The 19,438-nt window shown below is 31.2% G+C and overlaps 2 protein-coding genes across 2 annotated transcripts; one reads left to right on the top strand and one right to left on the bottom strand.

Annotated features, from left to right (window-relative positions):
• Positions 1-7,032: 7,032 nt before the first annotated feature.
• LOC137821788 (uncharacterized) lies at positions 7,033-8,038 on the top strand. Its single transcript, XM_068626541.1, has one exon. It carries the CDS (start codon positions 7,134-7,136, stop codon positions 7,722-7,724), a length of 591 nt encoding a protein of 196 aa, XP_068482642.1. The 5' UTR covers positions 7,033-7,133; the 3' UTR covers positions 7,725-8,038.
• A 7,872-nt stretch (positions 8,039-15,910) lies between these two features.
• Positions 15,911-17,865, bottom strand: LOC137821877 (peptidyl-prolyl cis-trans isomerase CYP28, chloroplastic). Its single transcript, XM_068626666.1, has 2 exons — positions 17,113-17,865; positions 15,911-16,263 (listed from the first exon to the last, which is right to left on the bottom strand). The coding sequence occupies exons 1-2, from the start codon at positions 17,771-17,773 to the stop codon at positions 16,055-16,057; spliced, it is 870 nt and encodes a 289-aa protein (XP_068482767.1). The 5' UTR covers positions 17,774-17,865; the 3' UTR covers positions 15,911-16,054.
• Positions 17,866-19,438: the final 1,573 nt, after the last annotated feature.

Raw genomic sequence — 19,438 nt, forward strand, 5'->3', positions numbered from 1 at the left:
ACTTGAATAAATCAAATGCTTTGTTAGGTCTGATAGAAAATGTTAACAAATGGAAATATTAACGAAACAATTTAATTATGATAAAATCATTTTTATATTTATTTTCATGAAAATGTTTGATTTTTTAAAGCGAACGTGAATGGAAAAGTTATCTATTATAGGAATAGATTTAAACACAAGACAAGAGATATAACGTGCAAACTACTCAAAAATTTAAATCAAATATATAATGAAGGATTAAAAGAAGAAATTTTCAACAAGAAAAATAATACTGTTGATCTCTTTTTATATTTTTATATTTTACTATTACGTTGTATTTGTTTCTGGATGTGTACTATTCATTTAGACTGATTTAAAAGAGATACTTGTGTTTTATTTGCAAAGCGAATATGAATTTAAAAGAGTTACTTGTGTATTATTTGCAAAGAAATGCGAATACGAATATTATTAATAAAAATAATTAATGATAATAATAATAATAATAAATGTAATTGTAATATAATAAAAATAAATTTGTAAAAAGGTGTTTGGTCGTAAAGTTAGTAAGGGAGAAGTATGAGTAGTAACACATAAACATGTTAACGGAGAATTTGTGAATGATGATACCCGAAAGATTGGAGTAAGCATAATTTTTGTAAAGAGGAAAACTCAACCAAATTGGAGGTAAACTTCATGCATAACTTTTTTTTTATTATTTGTAGAAAAAAATTCAAGCATATAAGTCAAATACAACTTCTCTTTCGTAAGATATATCAACTAAAGATTCACTAACTCATGTACTAGGAATTCAAGAATATTGTGATCATGTCCAAGGGATGAGATTTTGACCCTTCCCTTCTTGTGTGTTTTGGATATACTAGAAAAAAATCAGGTTTATTGAACATGTATTTTTTTATGTAGCAATTTGGTGTTCTTTACTTTGGATTGTCATGCCTTACCACCAATTATCAACAGAAAATTTTCTAAACAACATTAACAATTACGAAGTGAACTTTAAGCCTAACTCAATCCCATAAAACCGGCTCATGAGGTGAGATTTACATCCACTTATATACAATGAAATGTTTTAATCTCTAGTTAACATTAGATCTCCAACATTAACATAAACAGTTAAATTAACATAAACAGTTAAATTAACAAGATAGCATCCTTACCAAATGCGGCGGTTGACTTGGACTCTGCAATGTTCATGAATGTGAAGTAGCAGAACTCAACCCATTATCCATGCGCAGCCCTCGTGGAACTCTGTTTCATATTAATACTCTAGCTCCAAAATCCACTTCACGTTTTTTAACTTGGAAGATTTAATACAAAGTACTTTCTTTTATTTTAACAACAGAAAAGAGTAACTTTATTAAAGCCATACTCTTTTATAATTTTTAATATATTTTTACGTAATCTCTAATAAAAATTTATTTCAATTCTTTAATCAATGCCCACGCCAATCGACAAATTACTTTATACACTATCTTTCTAGAAACATTTTCTTTTGTTTAACTTCACACTCTCTCTCCCCTTTCTCACTCTATATATACTCGTTTTCTTTGCCAATATTTAAATACGATCGGGAGAAAGTACATGTTAATATAGTGAGTGTGTGAGAAAGAAAAATTATGGTGCAATATATTGAGGATTAATAAATGGTGGATATGAAGGATGAGTAGGGTGGGAAGGTTTCTGAAGGAGAATTGGATAAGAAGGTACATGAGAGTGGATGGGGATGGAACAGGTTTGTTTTGGAAGGTTGTGAATATGGGAGGGAAAACTTGACACCACTAAATTCTAAAGGATAAATCAATTTTCACAAGACAAAAATGAACGAGTGAAGTGGGAGATGGACAACCACTTCACTATATCTATATGCTTAATTTAATTAATCACGTGCTCATTTCATCCTACATGCTTACCAATTGCTTTGAGAGACTTCAACATATTATACACAGGTACAAGTTAATTAAAAAAAGTATAAATATGTTGCAATTCCAATATACAGTACATTCATTAATTGTTACAACAAAAGAATACCTCTCAAATGATGTTTTTAACTAAAGTAATATAATTTATTTTTTAAATTACAATTTTGGAATTTTTTTTTTTACGAAAATAAGTAAGTCATATAGCATGTGAACGATTTTATTGGGAAAGTCGTATTCATGGATATGATTTTAGATCGAAAAAGACTTCACATAAAAGTCATATCCCACCAGTATAACTTTGTCGATTTCGTTAAATAAAAGTCGTATAACACTTTGACGACATTGATTGAATATGAAATTAATTTCACTACAACAATTATTACTTTAGGCAACAACATGAAACTGTGGCCTAAAGCATTAAAACCGTGGCTTAAAATTTAGACAATGGTTTTTTAGCCGTGTTCTAGGTGAGCGTGACCGTTTGTAATAGGCCATAATTTTTATAAAGACAACAATTTTAAAGTTGTTGCCTAAAATTTTGATAACAACCACAATTTTAAGTAAAATTATATATGACCGGTATGACTTAAGTGTAAAATAATAATATAAGTCGATACTACTCTTATATGACTTCAAATTTATTATTCTACATTCAAATTGAACGATTCATATACAAACTTTACTCTAAAATCGTTAGTATTTATCTGTTTTCATAAAAAATTTACCTAAAAACCATAATTTACGAAAAAAATTACTAAAAACCCTCAAATAGAAAGAAAAGAAAGGAATATTTTAGGGTTTGTAGAGGTGATCTCAACCTAGGTAATTATATTCTTCTTTTTTTATAAAGGAATATCTAATACTACTTTAAGTCTAGATGCATGGTATAGAAGTAGGAAAAACTGGAAGAGGTTAGAGGTTAGAGTATCCTTTTGTAGTTATTAATATTATTTTGGTGATGATAAAAAGAATCTGTAGTCAAGCTTCACATTCATAACACAGTCACACTTGCATGGAGGCTACGTGTCTGTTGTTGTTTTGTAGTTATTTTTCTCCAATTGAGAATCTTTCATTGGAAGGAATGGTGGTTACTATATATGACTGGAAGGACACTTTCGGTGTCAGAGGCAGGTGCCTAACATGGCTTCAACTGAATCCTTTTCTTGAGTGGTCCCATTCAGCAAAACTCACCAATTTCCTATTTTGTTTTTGGGCATGCAACCAATTCATTAACTCAAGAAATTAAGAGCCACCCATATGTTTTTCTTATGTTGGATTTGCATTCCACCATTGCAACAATGGATCAAACATCTCAAAATTTGAATGATCACAACTTTACATGGGCATTAATGTAAGACAAATGTTTAAGTCACAAACAATTCTTTGATCTAACTACATCTTTTCGTAAACAACTGAAATATCTTGTTTAATAATATTAATTATTTTAATATAATAAAAAAGTGATGATAATAATTAAAATGATTAATTAATATTACAATAATTTGTTCAGAATTTGGTTTATGGGTGATCGAATTCTTGGGGCAGCTTTGATTTTTTTATTTATTATTTACGATAATGGAGTGGTGGATGTGAGTTTTTATAGAGGATGATCGAAATTTGAGTTTTAGTGAGTTGATTTTTCACTTATTTTTTGTGTTTTTTGAGGAAAATTGTCTTGAAATTTGGTTTTGGGAGGAGAATTTATAGGAACTTAATTTTTTGTTTTTAGTATTGGAGCGGAAGTGAACGTATGTGTCGTGCAATAAGTGACCATAATTTTGAAATCCATTCTTTAATTTTGGCATCTAAAACTTTATGTAGAATGAATTCTATTGTAGATAAATTTTGGGAGGGTGTTGTAATTCTTTTTTTCCTTTGTAGTGAGTAAGGGTAGAACAATAAAATATAAATTTTAAAAAAAATGTGTAGGTAAAATATGTTTTCAAAAACTCAATTAAAAAAGGGAGAATAAATTTTAAATATAAAAAAATATTTATTTAATTATGTAAGGTGGAATATAATTTTTTTTGGGTAGAGAATTAAAATATTTTAAATTTAAAAATAGAAGTAAATATAAAGTGAAAGTTAAAAATTAAAAATAATAAAAATTTGAAATGGTTTTCATAAATGCAGTTGGAAATATTAAAAATATAAGTAGTGTAATTTGTACGTAGAAATTGCATTAAAAATGTAATAACAAATATAAAATGATAAAAAAATATAGGTAGTGTAATTTGTAGGTAGAAATTGTATTAAAAATGTAATAAAAAGTAAAAATGAATAAGCATAAATGTAATGCAATTTGTATATATAAAAATAGAAGAAAGAAAATGAAAAAAAGTATTTTGTGGTAAAAAAATGTAACTGCAAATTGAATTTAAATTTGGTGGGTCGGAGTGGGGCCGGTGTTGGGTTTAATTTGTATAAGAGAGAAAAAAATAAAATAAAAAATGTAGGCTGAAATGAGTTTGTTATATTTTTTGAAATTAAAGTTGTGATTATTATTGGGTTGAAAATGAAAAGGAAATAAATTATAAAGGATTGATAATTTTGGTTTGAGATGCATTAAAAAATCAATGTATTCCTTCTCAAAAAATAAAATTATTTATCATGATTAGAAAAAGTAGAAATATATATATATATATGTATACTTAAAGAAGAAATGAGATTTTATAAAATAAATATAATTAAAAAATTTAATTTGTTCGTGAAAATAAATAATATTTTTAAATTTATTGTTCCACTATCACCAGTGCAAAGAAAAAGAAATTTTGAACCCTTCCAAAATCGGTCCACAATGAATTTCATTCGGGTGAAATTTTAGATTTCAAAATTGGAAAATAAATATCAAAATCATGATCATTTAGCATACCACACTCATACAATAATTCAAGATTTTTAGTAAAATTTTCAATTCAAATTGTCTGATTAACTGAATGTAGATAAAAAATAATCAAATTACTATAAAGTAGTGTGGATTTGTGTTTCATCTTTCTCTCATTATCTTTTTTTTTTTTTTTAATTCTTATTTTTCTTGGTATCCATTTAATGTTATACTTAATTTCTCTAATCAAGCAAAATTTTCTTCGAAATTTTTTTAAGGTGATTTATAAACTAATTCACCCTCTTTTTATTACATCTTTAGCCATTCTTTGTTTCACATTAAATCTATTTCCACTAAAAAAATGGAAATACAGTGAGAAAATGGCATTATAATATTTTATTGAGCACAAATATCATTCTATAATTTGAAAAAATAATCATCATATGTATTAGTTGCTAAACTGTCTTTGAATTAAATAAGTTTTATACTTTAAAGTATACTGATTAAGATTTTTTTGAATTTCTTATTATTAATTAACGCTATTGGTATTATAAATAAAATTAATTTTAGTTATCATATGACTGATTATAAAAAAAATACAAGTATCCAAATGTGCAACTATATTTTTAAGGAATAAATTTTTTTTTTATAATTTTTCGTTCTGACTTGTATTACTAATATTACTTTACTTCAATAATTAATATCTCCAGTTTTTGAAAGTTAATATGAATAAAATGAAATTTACTTTTAGACTAATTTGAAATAACATAAATTTATAAAAAATAATAAATTTTAATGAAGCAATTATATTTTAAGAAAAGATTTTCATGTTAATGCGTTGATATGAATTTAATTACTTTCTTTTGAATTTATTAAAAAATCAAGTGAAAAATAAGAGTATAAATATTTTCAACCTTTTACTTTTCTCTTCTTTTTCATTTACTCCTTTACATTTCTCAATTTAAACAAACTATTAAAGATATTTAATATGCTAACCTTTGTTTAACTCAATACTTTTTAGAAATAAAATTTGTCTTGACAATGAAACATAATTTTTTAATAATGGTAAGTATAAAAAAAATTATAATATCATCAAACTATAAATGATCGTTAATATAATAATTTTAGTAATGACTGACTTAAAATTAATTTTAACAATATTTTTTATTTTATGGATTTAGTCTCTAATAAAAAAAGTAATAAAAAAATAAAACATTTGAAGTTTTACTTTATGATGGGCGAGCCCACAGTTTTGCTATTGATGAACAGAAACCTGTTGGCTGTCAGAACTGAACTGCTGTCAGTTTTACCTTCGTTCCACGTTACTAATTAATTACACAACTTTCAAATTTCTCTTTTGCATTCAAGTCCCTCAACTTTTCATCTTTTACCCTATTCACGAATAAAAACTACATTTGTGTATTTAATAATTATAAGATAAGTTATGTTTCTTAGAAAAAATAACATTAAAAATACAAATTATATAAAAAAAATTCATATAACAGAGACTAGGATGAAGATCTAAAATTTAACCTTTTCTTCTTATAAGTTACATTGACATTACATATGTTTAGACCATATAACACTCATAATCTCTTCAATCTTTATTCTTACTAATTGTTTTTATGAAATTCATATTGGTATCACACTTGCAATCTTTATGAAATTATTAATTTTCATCCTAAATTTGTATGAGAAAACTCGTACAAATCTAACCTTGTTAACAGTCTTCTTATTTTTGCGAGTACTTCCACTTTACAAAAAAAATAAATTTTTACGACATTTCATATAGCTCTTTCACATCCTTTTTATCATTTTCATTTTTTAAAACAAATTTTAATTTATTCCTAAAGTTTACTAAAATATCAACTAGATATTATTAAAATAATATTTCTAGACATTATTAAAATATAATATTTAAGAATAAAATTTCATACTTTAATATCAACTGATAACATGTTTCTAGGAATTTTTTTTATAAGAACTTCTAAAAATATATATAAAAAAAATAAGTTTTCCATAAACTAAAATTAGTATAAATTAAAATAACTTAGGTAAATGTTTAAAAAATTGAGAAATTAAAAAAATTGCAAAATAAGTTATCTATTTTTTCCTTTAAATACAAATATTTTTTCTTGGTAATATCTTGCTAATAAATAACGGGAAAGTAGGGGTGGGGAAGAAAATAGATAAGAGAAAAAGCCCAATCAGAAAATAACGAAAGCTTTGTCATCTTCCAACTCTGCCCTTCCCATAAAATTCCTATATATACATTATTAGAGTAAAGCAAAGTTTGCCAAACCAGAGGGCGCTTTCTTTCCTTTTTTTCGAGAATCCCCAAAACTAAACCATTAGTTGCTTCTCTCTCTCTAAATTCACTTTCTCATTCTGAAATGGCGGCAGCTTCTAGAAAATCAAGCGGACCAGTCATGCGAACGCTCTCACCAATCGGCAGATTTCGCAGTTCCCGGCCACCGTCAGCGGCTTATTCTTCCACCGCTTTCGCCTCTTCAACTTCAACCTTCTCCACCCGCTCCACCACCTTCTTCCACCGCTCCTCGTCTCCCGCGCGTATCAATCTTTGCGGTTCTTCCTCTTCTGTCCGGTTCGATTCAATCTCTCCGAACCGTTCCATTTCCGTCGCCGGCACCAGCTCTGGCGAGGCGGTCAAACGGCAGAGCCAACACCAGAAGCGAACCTGTATGTGCTCGCCGACGACGCATCCCGGCTCGTTCCGCTGCAGCCTCCACAAGAACTTCGCCTCTCGCCCGACACCGCCACAGTATTCACCGAACGGGTTCAACGTGCGGCGGTCGGCGATGACGAACTCGCTCGTCAGAATCCGCGGCGTCGAAGGTGACCTCGTGAAGAGAGCCTTGGCGTCGCTGATCCGGCCGTCGTCGCACCAGCAGCGCCGCCGCGGCGACTTCCGGCAGCTACGGAGCAGGCTATCTCTCATGTCCAAAGCGGAAGAACATTCGTGAGCGAATGCTTCAATTTCGTCAGTTCTCTGATTCGCCGGAAACAGATTCAGATTTGCTGGCTTGATGAGACGGTTCAGAACGGATTAGGTTTTTTTGTTACTTCTAGATCCGATATTCATAGCGTCGAGTTTTGTGCGTGTACATAATCTGGAAATAGAAAATGCAAAAATAATAAATTTAAGATAGAACACGAATGAACTATTAGGCGGTGGCTGTCATTAATAGCTATGCTTCAAGTTCTGATCCTAATTTCATCAAAACAATTTTGTTTAGAATCATTACTCAGTAGTTAAACACTTGTAAATTATATTTAACTACTCCTCTCTCCTAACTTTAAATTAGAAGTTGTTGTGTTTTCACTCTTCAAGAAGAACATGACAAGGACCATGAATAATAAGGAGAAAAAAATAAAAACACACATTAAATACAAAAAAGTTAATCCACACCAAAAAAATTATCTACACAAATTTTATTGAAGATCATATGTTAACCTTTTGTTATGAGTTATGAAAGGCTTTGGATTGAACTTTGACATATAAACGAAAATATAAAAACACATGGAAATCAAATTAAACTCGTGCTTAACCATGATTATTTGATAATTATATGATAGTGTTGTCACATTTATATGTGACAGATTTTTTATGTTCAAACATTCAATTTCTATAAGAACTTCTTTTACTTTCCTTCTAGTTCTACTATATAAACTAAAACTTTACTAAATAATTCCTTTAAATATTTTAAGATTTATTTAAGTATATCTCAATGAGCTTATATAGGATTTGATGAACCTACTCCCAATACTCTCAACCAAATGTTATGTCAGAGTGAGTGTAAAATATTGTATAAATTACAGAACCAAGTATGTTTTTATATGGAATTTTAACCGCATAATTTTGACCTCTACCGTTTGAGAAGATTTTAATCAATATAGATTTTAAGTTAGTCATACAAAACTTTTAATAGTATCTCTCCTCTTAAAAATATAACAATTTATGTTCTTTTTATCTAATAATCCCAATCCTAAATTCATTTTAGTAATTCTAGATTCTTCGGATCAAATTCTTTCTTTATTTTGATCTTTACTCTTTCAACTCCAAATTTATTAGTATATCAACAATAATATCTTGAAATTTTGAAGTAACATTGAAAACCAACTAGTAGTGAATTCATCAAAACAATTATTACATTCTCTTGTAAATTGTTTCAAACAAGATATTTATTTGTTTAGTTCACAAATAATCTTTTTTACCATCTACCTCTATTCCTTATGGTTGTTATATATATATGATCTTGTCAAGGTTTCCATATAAAGTATGTTGACATTTGTCTGCTCCAATTTATGATTAAATTTAACAACTATAGCTAACAAAATCATGATGAATCTATGCTTCCTTCTGAGTAAAACTTCTCGTCATCAATCTTGCTTCGAATCATCCTTTATCATTCCTAGAATTTGAAAATTTATTTACAATTAACTAATCTAGATCCAACAGGTCAAAATACTAAACTCCCCATATTTTTTCTATGAAGTGAGACCATTGGATCTTATTGCTTACCTTATACCATTTATATTTGTGGGTTCCTTTTGTTTTGTTTGTGCAGTAGTGAATTTTACTAAGTTAATCCTTTACATAAATAATAGAAAAGTAAGTTTAAGCATTGTATGCACTTATGCATAAATAATAGAAAAGTAAATTTAAACATTGTATTTACTATAACTTTGATAAAAAAAATCCATTAACAACTTTATTGATTTGTCCATTTTTAATTTAAACATTAATCAAAGAAGCTATCAGCTCAACCAGTTATTAAAAGGGTAAATCGTTAGTGAAGTTCTTCAACAATATTACTAAAGTGTCAACTACATTACCAAGTGTTAGATAGGTGGGTTGACACTTTCATATGCATAAGAAATTCAAAGGCTGTTTTGTGACGAGACCATTTGCAATGTCTCAATCTGTGGGATGTTTCTGATTTGAATCATTAAGTGGTGGTGATTTTGCTGTCATATTGATCAGCCCATAGTTTGCATAGAATAATAAAGTACTCAACATGGATAAGTGATAATAAAGTTATATGGAACATATTTAAAACATTGTTATCATTATAAAAGGTTTTGGTCATACACTTAAAAAAAAATTATTAAATAAAAATTAATTTTAGAGACTAAAACTTATTAGTTGACATTGTAACTAAATTAGAAACAATTTTAGACACTAAAAAAATTGTTAGTTTCTAAATTTCTATTATTGATAAATAGTTTCTAAATTGGTATCTAATTAACTATCAAGTTACTATAGCAACTAATTATTTTTTATCTATAAATTAGTTTATATTTAATGATTTTTTTTAGTGATTATCTAAAAGTATGTTAGCACGATTTACGTAAATTTTATTCGATAAACTATATTTTCTCACATAGAATAAGGGATAAGATAAGAAGACTAGAGTGCATGAAAGAAGTTAATGTTGATAATGTTGGTTATTAATTCTGATTTTATTATTATTAATTCTGATTTTATTACTCTTAAACTATTTTATCGTTATTATTGCATTAATGGCCAGTTTACATGATGTTAGTATTTCTATTTTATAGCTTTCAGTAATTGTAATTTTATTATATATATTATTGAAGTAAATTAAAATGAATGAATGAGTTCAACACTTTTGCAATTTTGTGCAATTACGTTCAATTAGTTTCTACAACCTTTTGCCTTATGTTATCTCCTTCAATTAGTTCCTACAACTAGTATCAGATTCAGTTAACATGAACTCTACCCAATTATCAGTCTCTATCCTTGATGGAAAAAATTATAATCGGTGGTGTGTGCAAATGAAAGTATTGTTTGATTATCATGGGTTATGGGATGTCGTTGAGAGTGGAGTGTCTGCATTAGTTGTTAATGCAACTGAGGCGCAACAAGTAGCGCATCGTGATAAGAAGAAGAAGGACAATAAGGCTTTGTATCTCATCCATCAAGGGATGAATGACAAGACATTTGAACAGATAGAAGGAACAACAACGGCAAGTGAGGTTTGGACCATTTTGTCAACCAATTATAAAGGTGATGACAAGATCAAGAGGGTGCGTCTTCAAACCCTAAGACGCCAATATGAACTGCTGCAGATGGAAACCACAAAGACTGTTGATATCTATATAAATAAAGTTCTTGCCTTGACAAATCAGATGAAGACCAATGGTGAAACACATTCGGAGCAGGCAAAGGTGGAGAAGATTTTGAGATCTTTAACTCCTAAATTTGAACATGTTGTTGCCACAATTGAAGAGGCCAATGACATTTCAAAAATGACAATAAGGTTATTGTCTGGTTCCCTACGAGCACATGAGCAACGGATGAATGACAATAATATTGAAAAACCAATTGAACAGGCTTTACAAGCACAAGCCTCAATTGGTAGCTCCTATCATAAACATGGTAGTTCACGAGGCAGAGGACGGGGATATGACGATAGTTATTCCAACAAAGGTCGTGGTGGCCAGAATCATGGAGTCGCTGAACAAAACAACATTGGTTCCAATCACAATCCAAGTTCAAATAACTCTTGGCGCGGAGAACGTGGTCGCGGAGGACGAGAAGGCATTTATAATAAATCAAATGTTGAGTGTTATAATTGCCATAAACGCGACCATTATGCAAATGAGTGCAGATCAAAAGGTGATAATCACGCTGTCAATTGTGCTCAAGAAGATAGTAATCACGAACAAGATGAAGAGGATCATGCAGTACAAATGGCAGCCACATCAAATGAAACTCCAAACAATCAGACTTGGTATTTGGATACAGGTTGCACGAATCATATGTGTGGTCAAACAGAGTTGTTTGCAGATTTGGATGACTTATTTCGCACAAAAGTGAAATTCAGTGATGACAGGTTCGTTTCGGTAACTGGAAAAGGGAGAATTCTTATCACATTGAAGAATGGTGATCACAGGTACATCTATGATGTTTTCTATGTACCTGATATGAAAAATAATTTGTTGAGTATGGGGCAGCTGGCCGAAAAGGGTTATGTGATGCACATAGTTGAAAATAAATTCTCAATTTTTGATAAAAAAAAAGGTAATTTGATTCTTAAAACCTTTTTATCAAAAAACCGCATGTTTCCAGCAGGTATTCATATGGGTGGTTTCAAGTGTTTGAATGCAACAATGAATAATGAATCGTGGTTATGACATTTACGCTTTGGGCACTTAAATTTTCAGAGTTTGGAAAATCTCTCCAAACGAAATTTAGTGAATGGTTTACCCCATATTCATCACCCTGAACAATTATGTGAAGCTTGCATTTTTTGGAAAGAATCACAGGATACCATTTGTTAAGGAGTCTTGGCGTGCAAAATTTCCTTTGGAGCTTGTTCATACAGATGTTTGTGGCCGATGAAAATATCATCAATTGGAGGTAATAAGTATTTTTTAACCTTTATTGATGATTTCTCAAGGAAAACCTAGATTTATCTATTGAAAAGCAAGGATGAGGTATTCCACTGCTTTAAAATATTTAAAACATTTGTTGAAAGACAGAGTGACAGAAAAATTAAGATTGTGCGTAGTGATGGAGGGGGTGAGTACAAGTCTAATGAGTTCAAGAGGCATTGTTAAGAACTTGGGTTGCATCATAACATAACTTGTCCCTACACACCTCAACACAACGGAGTTGTCGAGAGAAAGAATAGAATAATCATGGACATGGCGAGGAGCATGCTTAAAGCGAAAGGTATGCCAAAATATTTTTGGGCTGAGGCCGTAACATGTGCGGTATATTTGATAAACAGATCACCCACTCGAAGTGTTCCTAACACAACTCCGATTGAGGCATGGAGCGGATTCAAACTCAATGTGCAGCACTTGAAGGTATTTGGGTCAATTACTTATGCTTATATCCCTAAGTCAGCAAGATCGAATGGGGGATCCAATGACAAAGAAGGTGATTGTCAGTCGTGATGTTACATTTGCCGAAGATGAAGAATGACAATGGAATGCAGAAGCTGAAATGGATTCAAAAAAACGATATATTTACGTTTTGAACGATGATGTGGAAGATGAAGTCAATTGAAGCAACTGCAGTTCAACCTGAAGTTGTAGCTCCAATTGCAACTATGATGGAGCGACCAAGAAGGCAGCATCGACAACTTTTACACCTTCAAGATTGTGAAGTAAATATTGATGATGAAGTTGATGACAATGGAGATTTGGTTCACTTTGCTTTTCTTGAAGATTCAGAACCCATGAGACTTGTAGATGCCATTGAACACCCCAAATGGCAAAAGGCTATGAATGAAGAATTGATGGCGATTGAGAAAAACAATATCATGACTCAAATTGGTTTTAATCTAGATATTCCAATTAAGATTTATGTTGACAATGTCTCTGCAATTAATTTTGTAGAGAATCCAGTTTTTTCATCAAAGAAGTAAACACATTGATATTCGATATCACTTCCTGCGAGACCAAGTTGGGAAGAACATGATCAAATTGGAATTGGAATACTACAGATCAGAAGATCAGATTGCAGATATTTTCACTAAGTCATTGAAGATCGATACTTTCATCAAGTTAAGAGATTTGTTGGGCATGAAGGTTGTTCCAAATCAGAATTAAGAGAGGATGTTAGTTATTAATTATGATTTTATTATTATTAATTCTGATTTTATTACTCTTAAACTACTTTACTGTTATTATTGCATTAATGGTCAGTTTACAGGATGTTAATATTCCTATTTTATAGCTTCCAGTTATTGTAATTTTATTATATATATTATTGAAGTAAATCAAAATGTATGAATCATTTCAGCAGTTTTACAATTTCGTACAATTACGTTCAATCATTTTCTACAACTTTTTGCCTTCTATTATTTCTTTCAATTTGTTTCTACACTTTTTCATTATCAGATCCCAATAAAAACAATGTTTTAATTAAATAAACCTTTATTTCTATCTTGGTTTCTCCCTTCAGATTTAGGTTTAATTCTTTTGAGGGCTCTTCATTTTTCTTTTGAGGGATCGTTGACATTATTGATATTTTTTTATTGTTTAAATTTTTATGCTAAAATTTTTTCATGGAACTTCTTTCACTAGAATATTTTTACCCTCAAGCATAGGGATTTGGGAAAAAGTTCTGACTTATGTTAGTGAAATTTATAAAATAATGACAAATTGATGCAATTCCTTCGAGGCTCCATGAATACGTGTTGATTCCTTATGTTTGAAGGAATTGGATGAATTGCGAAAACTTTTGTGGAAGAGAAAATGAAAGAAAGGATGAAGTGAAAAAGTGAAAAATTAAGAACTTAAGAGATGTTAAGTCAACTCTTAAGAAATTCTAGGCTAAACACTTTAGAGCATGGTAGTAAGTATCGTACGATTCATGATACGAATCGTACGATACGATATGATTCCGAGTGCCCACGATACGAATCACAAAAATAATTGTTTTTGCTCCTGTATTGTAGATATATCGCACCGAATCGTGATACGAATCGCACGTATCGTGACTTTCTTTTAAAAAATCCTAATTTTAATTTTAATTATTTTATAAAAACCCTAATTTTAAATTAAAAGTTTTTATAAATAAAAATCCTAATTTTAATTTACCCGCGAAGCAGTTCAAACGTTATTCTTCTCTGTACTTCTTCCCATCGTTCTTCTTCAACCCACAGCAATCAAGTCGCGACGGCGACGGCGACAACGACTGCTGCGACGGCAACGACGATGACTGCGACGGCTATTGCGACGATTAAGACAGTGACGACTGCGATGACTGCATGACTGCGCGACTGCGACGACTGCAACTGCGACTACGTCTACGGTTGCGAACGACAACTACAACGTCCTACTTCTCTCCAACACTAATTATGTAGTAGTAGTAACAACAACACTTATTTTTTGAATGGCTATAATGTAAAATTTGTTTAGTAGCATATAGCCATGGTTGGTTATTAGGAATCTTATGCAGCAATCACACTGTTTTTTGAGGTTGTGTTGCTGAAATTGTGTGGTATATATATATATATATATATATATATATATATATATGTAGATACAACACTCAAAATGAAATCTTTGTATTTCTACATATCTTATGTATTTAATTATATGTTATATTTTTTAATGTTTATGAATCTTACGATTCACGATACGAAACGATACACGATTCAGAAAATCAGCTCTTCGATACACTACTTGTATCTCGATTCAACTATGCTTTAGAGAGTGTCAACATAAGGAAGACTTAAAACAATTTTAGTGAAAGTTTCACATTTTAATATTCAATTATAAATTGAAAATAGTGTACAAAAGTCTCTTATTTACGAGAGAAGGAACTTCTTAAATCCTAGCCCTAGACTGTATAGAAAAAATAATACAAGAGTTAGCTTAAATTTTCTTTAAGAGTTCAAAAACTTCCGCAACTCATCCAATTCCTTCAACATGTATCCATGGAGCCTTGAAGAAATTGCATCACAAAGCCAACTCACACTCATTGTGGAACAAAAACTTAATAATTTCATATGGGTGGCATTTCGTAAACTTTTTATAATTTTCATAATATTTTACTACTCGTGACAACAAGATCGATTTAATTGGAGCAATCCAAGAAAACCATTCCTGAAACCAAGGGTAGGGAGAAGTTCTTGAATGCTATATTACCATGAATGTCCAATAGACTTTTATACCAAGCATGGTCGTAATCAAAGTAATTATAAGTGGAGAAAAGGTCTCGAAAATCTTTTCTCAGTACGGGGCTTCATGCTACCCAAAGACTTATCCATGGATTCTTGCTTCTCAATCCAAAGCTAATTCTTCTATATTATCCTATCTCTCTTGGGCATGTTATTGTGGAAATGGAAATAGGAGTAACGAAAGAATGTTGTACAACTTTAAGCGACTCTGCCATACCATACCAATGTTTAACTTCACTGATGTATGCATATCCAATCACTCAAGTACAGTAAAATTCAACTCATGCAAAAATGAGTTGGAAATTATGTAGTGCCACCTCTCAAAAGAACTCACATTGAAAAATCTACAATCTATGAAATTACTCGGAGCATTTGCACAGTAAGAATGATGAATTACTAACTTAAAAAACAAGAGACGACGGTATCAGCGTTTAACTTCATTGCCGGTATGCATCAATGAATGAACTAAACTAAAACCTTTCAAGTTTGAACTTCGAAGACATTCATGATGTTTGCTTGAGGTTTTATTCATCATCATTGATTTCAAAGAATGTGAGTATGATTTTACATGTACACCAGTTACATGAAATCCACTGGAATAACACTAAATATACATTCATGGAAATAAATTATGGCAAAGAAGGCGTGAGGGAAGGCTTTGTCACTTTCAGTTCTCCACAGTCACTAATATAAACAGTCGTAAGAGGCCTGTTCCATATGTTACGTGCATTCTGAGCCCTTCCATCTCCAAAAAATTCAGCCAAGTCATTAAACTGGCGAATTCTCTCAGATGGTTGGTAGGTAGGAATGGAAGCTATGGCTGTGATGACATCCAATCCTGCAAGTAGATTCATTTAAGAGCTAAGCACTTCATTGGTCATAAAGATAAATTAAAATTCATATAATGTAATCAAGTATTTCAACATTCCCACTACTGATTTGTGTCACAATATGGTTAAATGTAAGTCAAAACTAGATATTGGAACCTGAAGGTACAAGACAAAATTCATCTTTTTGATTAGTTACTAAGCATATACACAATGAAACGCTTTGTGTAGCAAAATAGATAGGTAACACTCCTCAGGAAAGTCTCCTGATATATAGGAACAAGTTGAGTAGATATGACTCAATAAAATCTTCAGTTTAGTCCTGTACAATAATTCTCTGAACAGACCTTTACTAGCAGTCCCAACATACCCTTAGTGTGCTGCCCTAGTAGTGGAGTTTCTCCGTGTTCTTCACACTACCACCACTTGTCACAGATGCTTGCTTCCAATGATATTTCAAACACGAATTTATACACACATAAATTCTCAGAAATGATAAAAATCACTCATAATCAATAACATTCATAATTAACAATAAAATGTGATAGGTGTCTTTAACAAAACAAGTAAAACACCAACAAAAGTCAAATACAAGTTTCCTAGATTGGAATTATCAGTCATCATTTCCTAAATTCAAGTTCTCTTTATCATTTTCACCATTATTACATCTATAGATTTCAGTTTTTGAATTGAGCTCGAATCAATGCCGGTGCTAATTGTTAAATTTTTTTATAAAGTCAAGGACTTTAGAGAATTAAATTGAAGGTATTGTCTAAAGCAGATACAAAGCTTCAAGAAATGATCCTATTTTCAAACTTTAGAATCTGCAGTACACAAACTAACATTGTCATTAGCATTACCTTCGAGAACTGTTCCAAAGACAATGTTCTTGTTATCGAGCTGGGGGCAAGGCCCGGGTCCAGTGGTGATCAAGAACTCAACATTCCGGTATTCAGGATCGAGTTTAACATCGTCGTCATCGTCGTTTTCGGAGAGCGAGAGCGAAACGACGCCGGGACGGGAATGGATGAGCGCGAAGGCCTTGGCGTCGACGGTCTCGGTGTTGCGGGGCAGGTCGCGCGGCGGGCGGACCTCGCCCTTGTCGGGGCGGCCCTGGCGGCCGGCGAGGAGGTACTGGCCGGGAAAGACCTTGTGGACGAGTGTGTTCTTGTAAGAAGATGATGTGGCGTTTGAGCCGAGACACACTGACTTAAAATTTGAGACGGTGCGGGGAACGAGGTTACCGAAGAGACCCAATACAACGCGGCCCAATAGCTTGGAATCGGAGCAGATGGGGGAGAGGGTGTCGGCGCGGTCGGGGAGGAAGTTGTTGGGGCAGAGGCTGAAGTCCATGAAGAAGCGATCGGTGACGGTTGGGGTGGGAGGGGGCGTGGAGGGGAGGGAGAGGGTGGTGCTGGTGGTGGTTGTGGTGGAGAGGAGAAGGAGGGAGCGCCGCGTGAAGTGGTTGGGGAGAGGGAGAGAGGGCGGTGGCGGCGGTGGTGGCGGGAGAGAGTAGGCCATCGAGGTTCATTGTTGGGTTTGGGCGTGGGATGGAGAACTTGCAGGGCTCAGTGTGGGGTCCACCTTGGATTGGATAAAAGATAATGCAAGAAATAACAACTTACAAAATTGCCAACTAATATTATAGCCTTCAAATTTTAAATTTGTCTTTTAAAATAAATATTAATATTGACATTTGAATTATATAAAAAATTACATTATCTCTTATCAATATTAATATTACATTTGAATTATACAAATATTAAAGTTGTACAAAGAAGATGAGTTTTCCTTTATTTTGAGCATTTTATTTTACATAAACTCTATAAACATGATTACTCCACTCAAAATGAATGAATAATTTTAAGATTGTAAAACTAATTCAGTTAGTTTCTATAATTTTTTACTTATTTTTTTCAATTAGTTCCTACGTATAATAGACATGTGATATGTGAGTTGACAATGATTCTAAACAAAAACATTCTTTTTATCGGTGGAGAAACACATTTTTTAAGATATGGTATCAATATTTGATCAGAGAGAAACCTAATTACAACATTAATATGTCCTAATTATTGGACTATATTTAATTGGATGATGTTTCATAATTTTTCTGTTCAATATTTTTTATTAGTTCCAACGTAATCAATGTTTCAGTATTTAAATGAAAGAATTTGGAATTTGGTAGACCTAAAAATCTATGTTGTAAGAACCAAGCGAAACAGGAAAGAAAATCAGCAAATAGTTTTATATTATTCAGTTTATTTAAACTAAAAATTGATCTCAACTTGGACCGATTTAAAAATGAAAAATTGGTTAAAATCCTGCATATTTTAATTTGTTGAAATAATTTCCCTCGTTGGTAAGATTGAGTATGGAGGATTTTTAAGAGAAAGATTACAATGTTATTAAATGTACAATTTGTCTTGGGATGTTTAGTTTGAATTGAGTTCTATGTGTGTTTTTCATTGGTTTTGAATATGGTATTTTCTTGAAATAGTCAACTTGAGTTGTAAGATATAGGAAATAAAATGTGTATCCAAGTAGTAGGACAATAAATAGAAACAGTGTAGAATGAACAAAATTGAATCTTTAAAAGATAATTGAGTTATACCCCTTTGTTGTAATTTTTGGCTCGGCTTTAATGTGGAATAGTTATATTTTGTCTAATGGATATAAACGAGATTGAAAAAATAGTGTTATTTTCATGTTTAAAAATGGAAAAGGTTAGAATTAATGATTTTGGTGTTGGTTCTATTTTATGAAATTCTGAAAAAAAAATTAGGACTGCATAATCATACTATGAATAAGTTTTTGTTTGACGAATATTAAAGACAAAATAATCATTTTCATTTAGCAATTTCTTGTTCTTCGAATGTTAGAGAACTCCAACAAGTGACAAGATTTCTCTATTATCTTGACAAGTATGACTTTGACAAACTTGTTGAAAATTCGACTAGAGATAATAAAGACATTTTATAACTATATGTAAATCTTATCTTATAAATTTATTTGTTTTTATAAATTGATTTGTAAGATTGAATTAGATTTAAAGTTTATGACTATTATCCCACTAGGTTCTGTCATCATCTTTTATGTATTTTTTTTGAAGTTTGGTGTGTGGTGAGGCAATAAATAGATTAATAAGACATGATATGATATAAGTCTTCTTCAACATATCCTTCA

Source organism: Phaseolus vulgaris, chromosome 9 (assembly GCF_000499845.2).
Source record: "Phaseolus vulgaris cultivar G19833 chromosome 9, P. vulgaris v2.0, whole genome shotgun sequence".
Classification (NCBI taxonomy): Eukaryota; Viridiplantae; Streptophyta; class Magnoliopsida; order Fabales; family Fabaceae; genus Phaseolus; species Phaseolus vulgaris.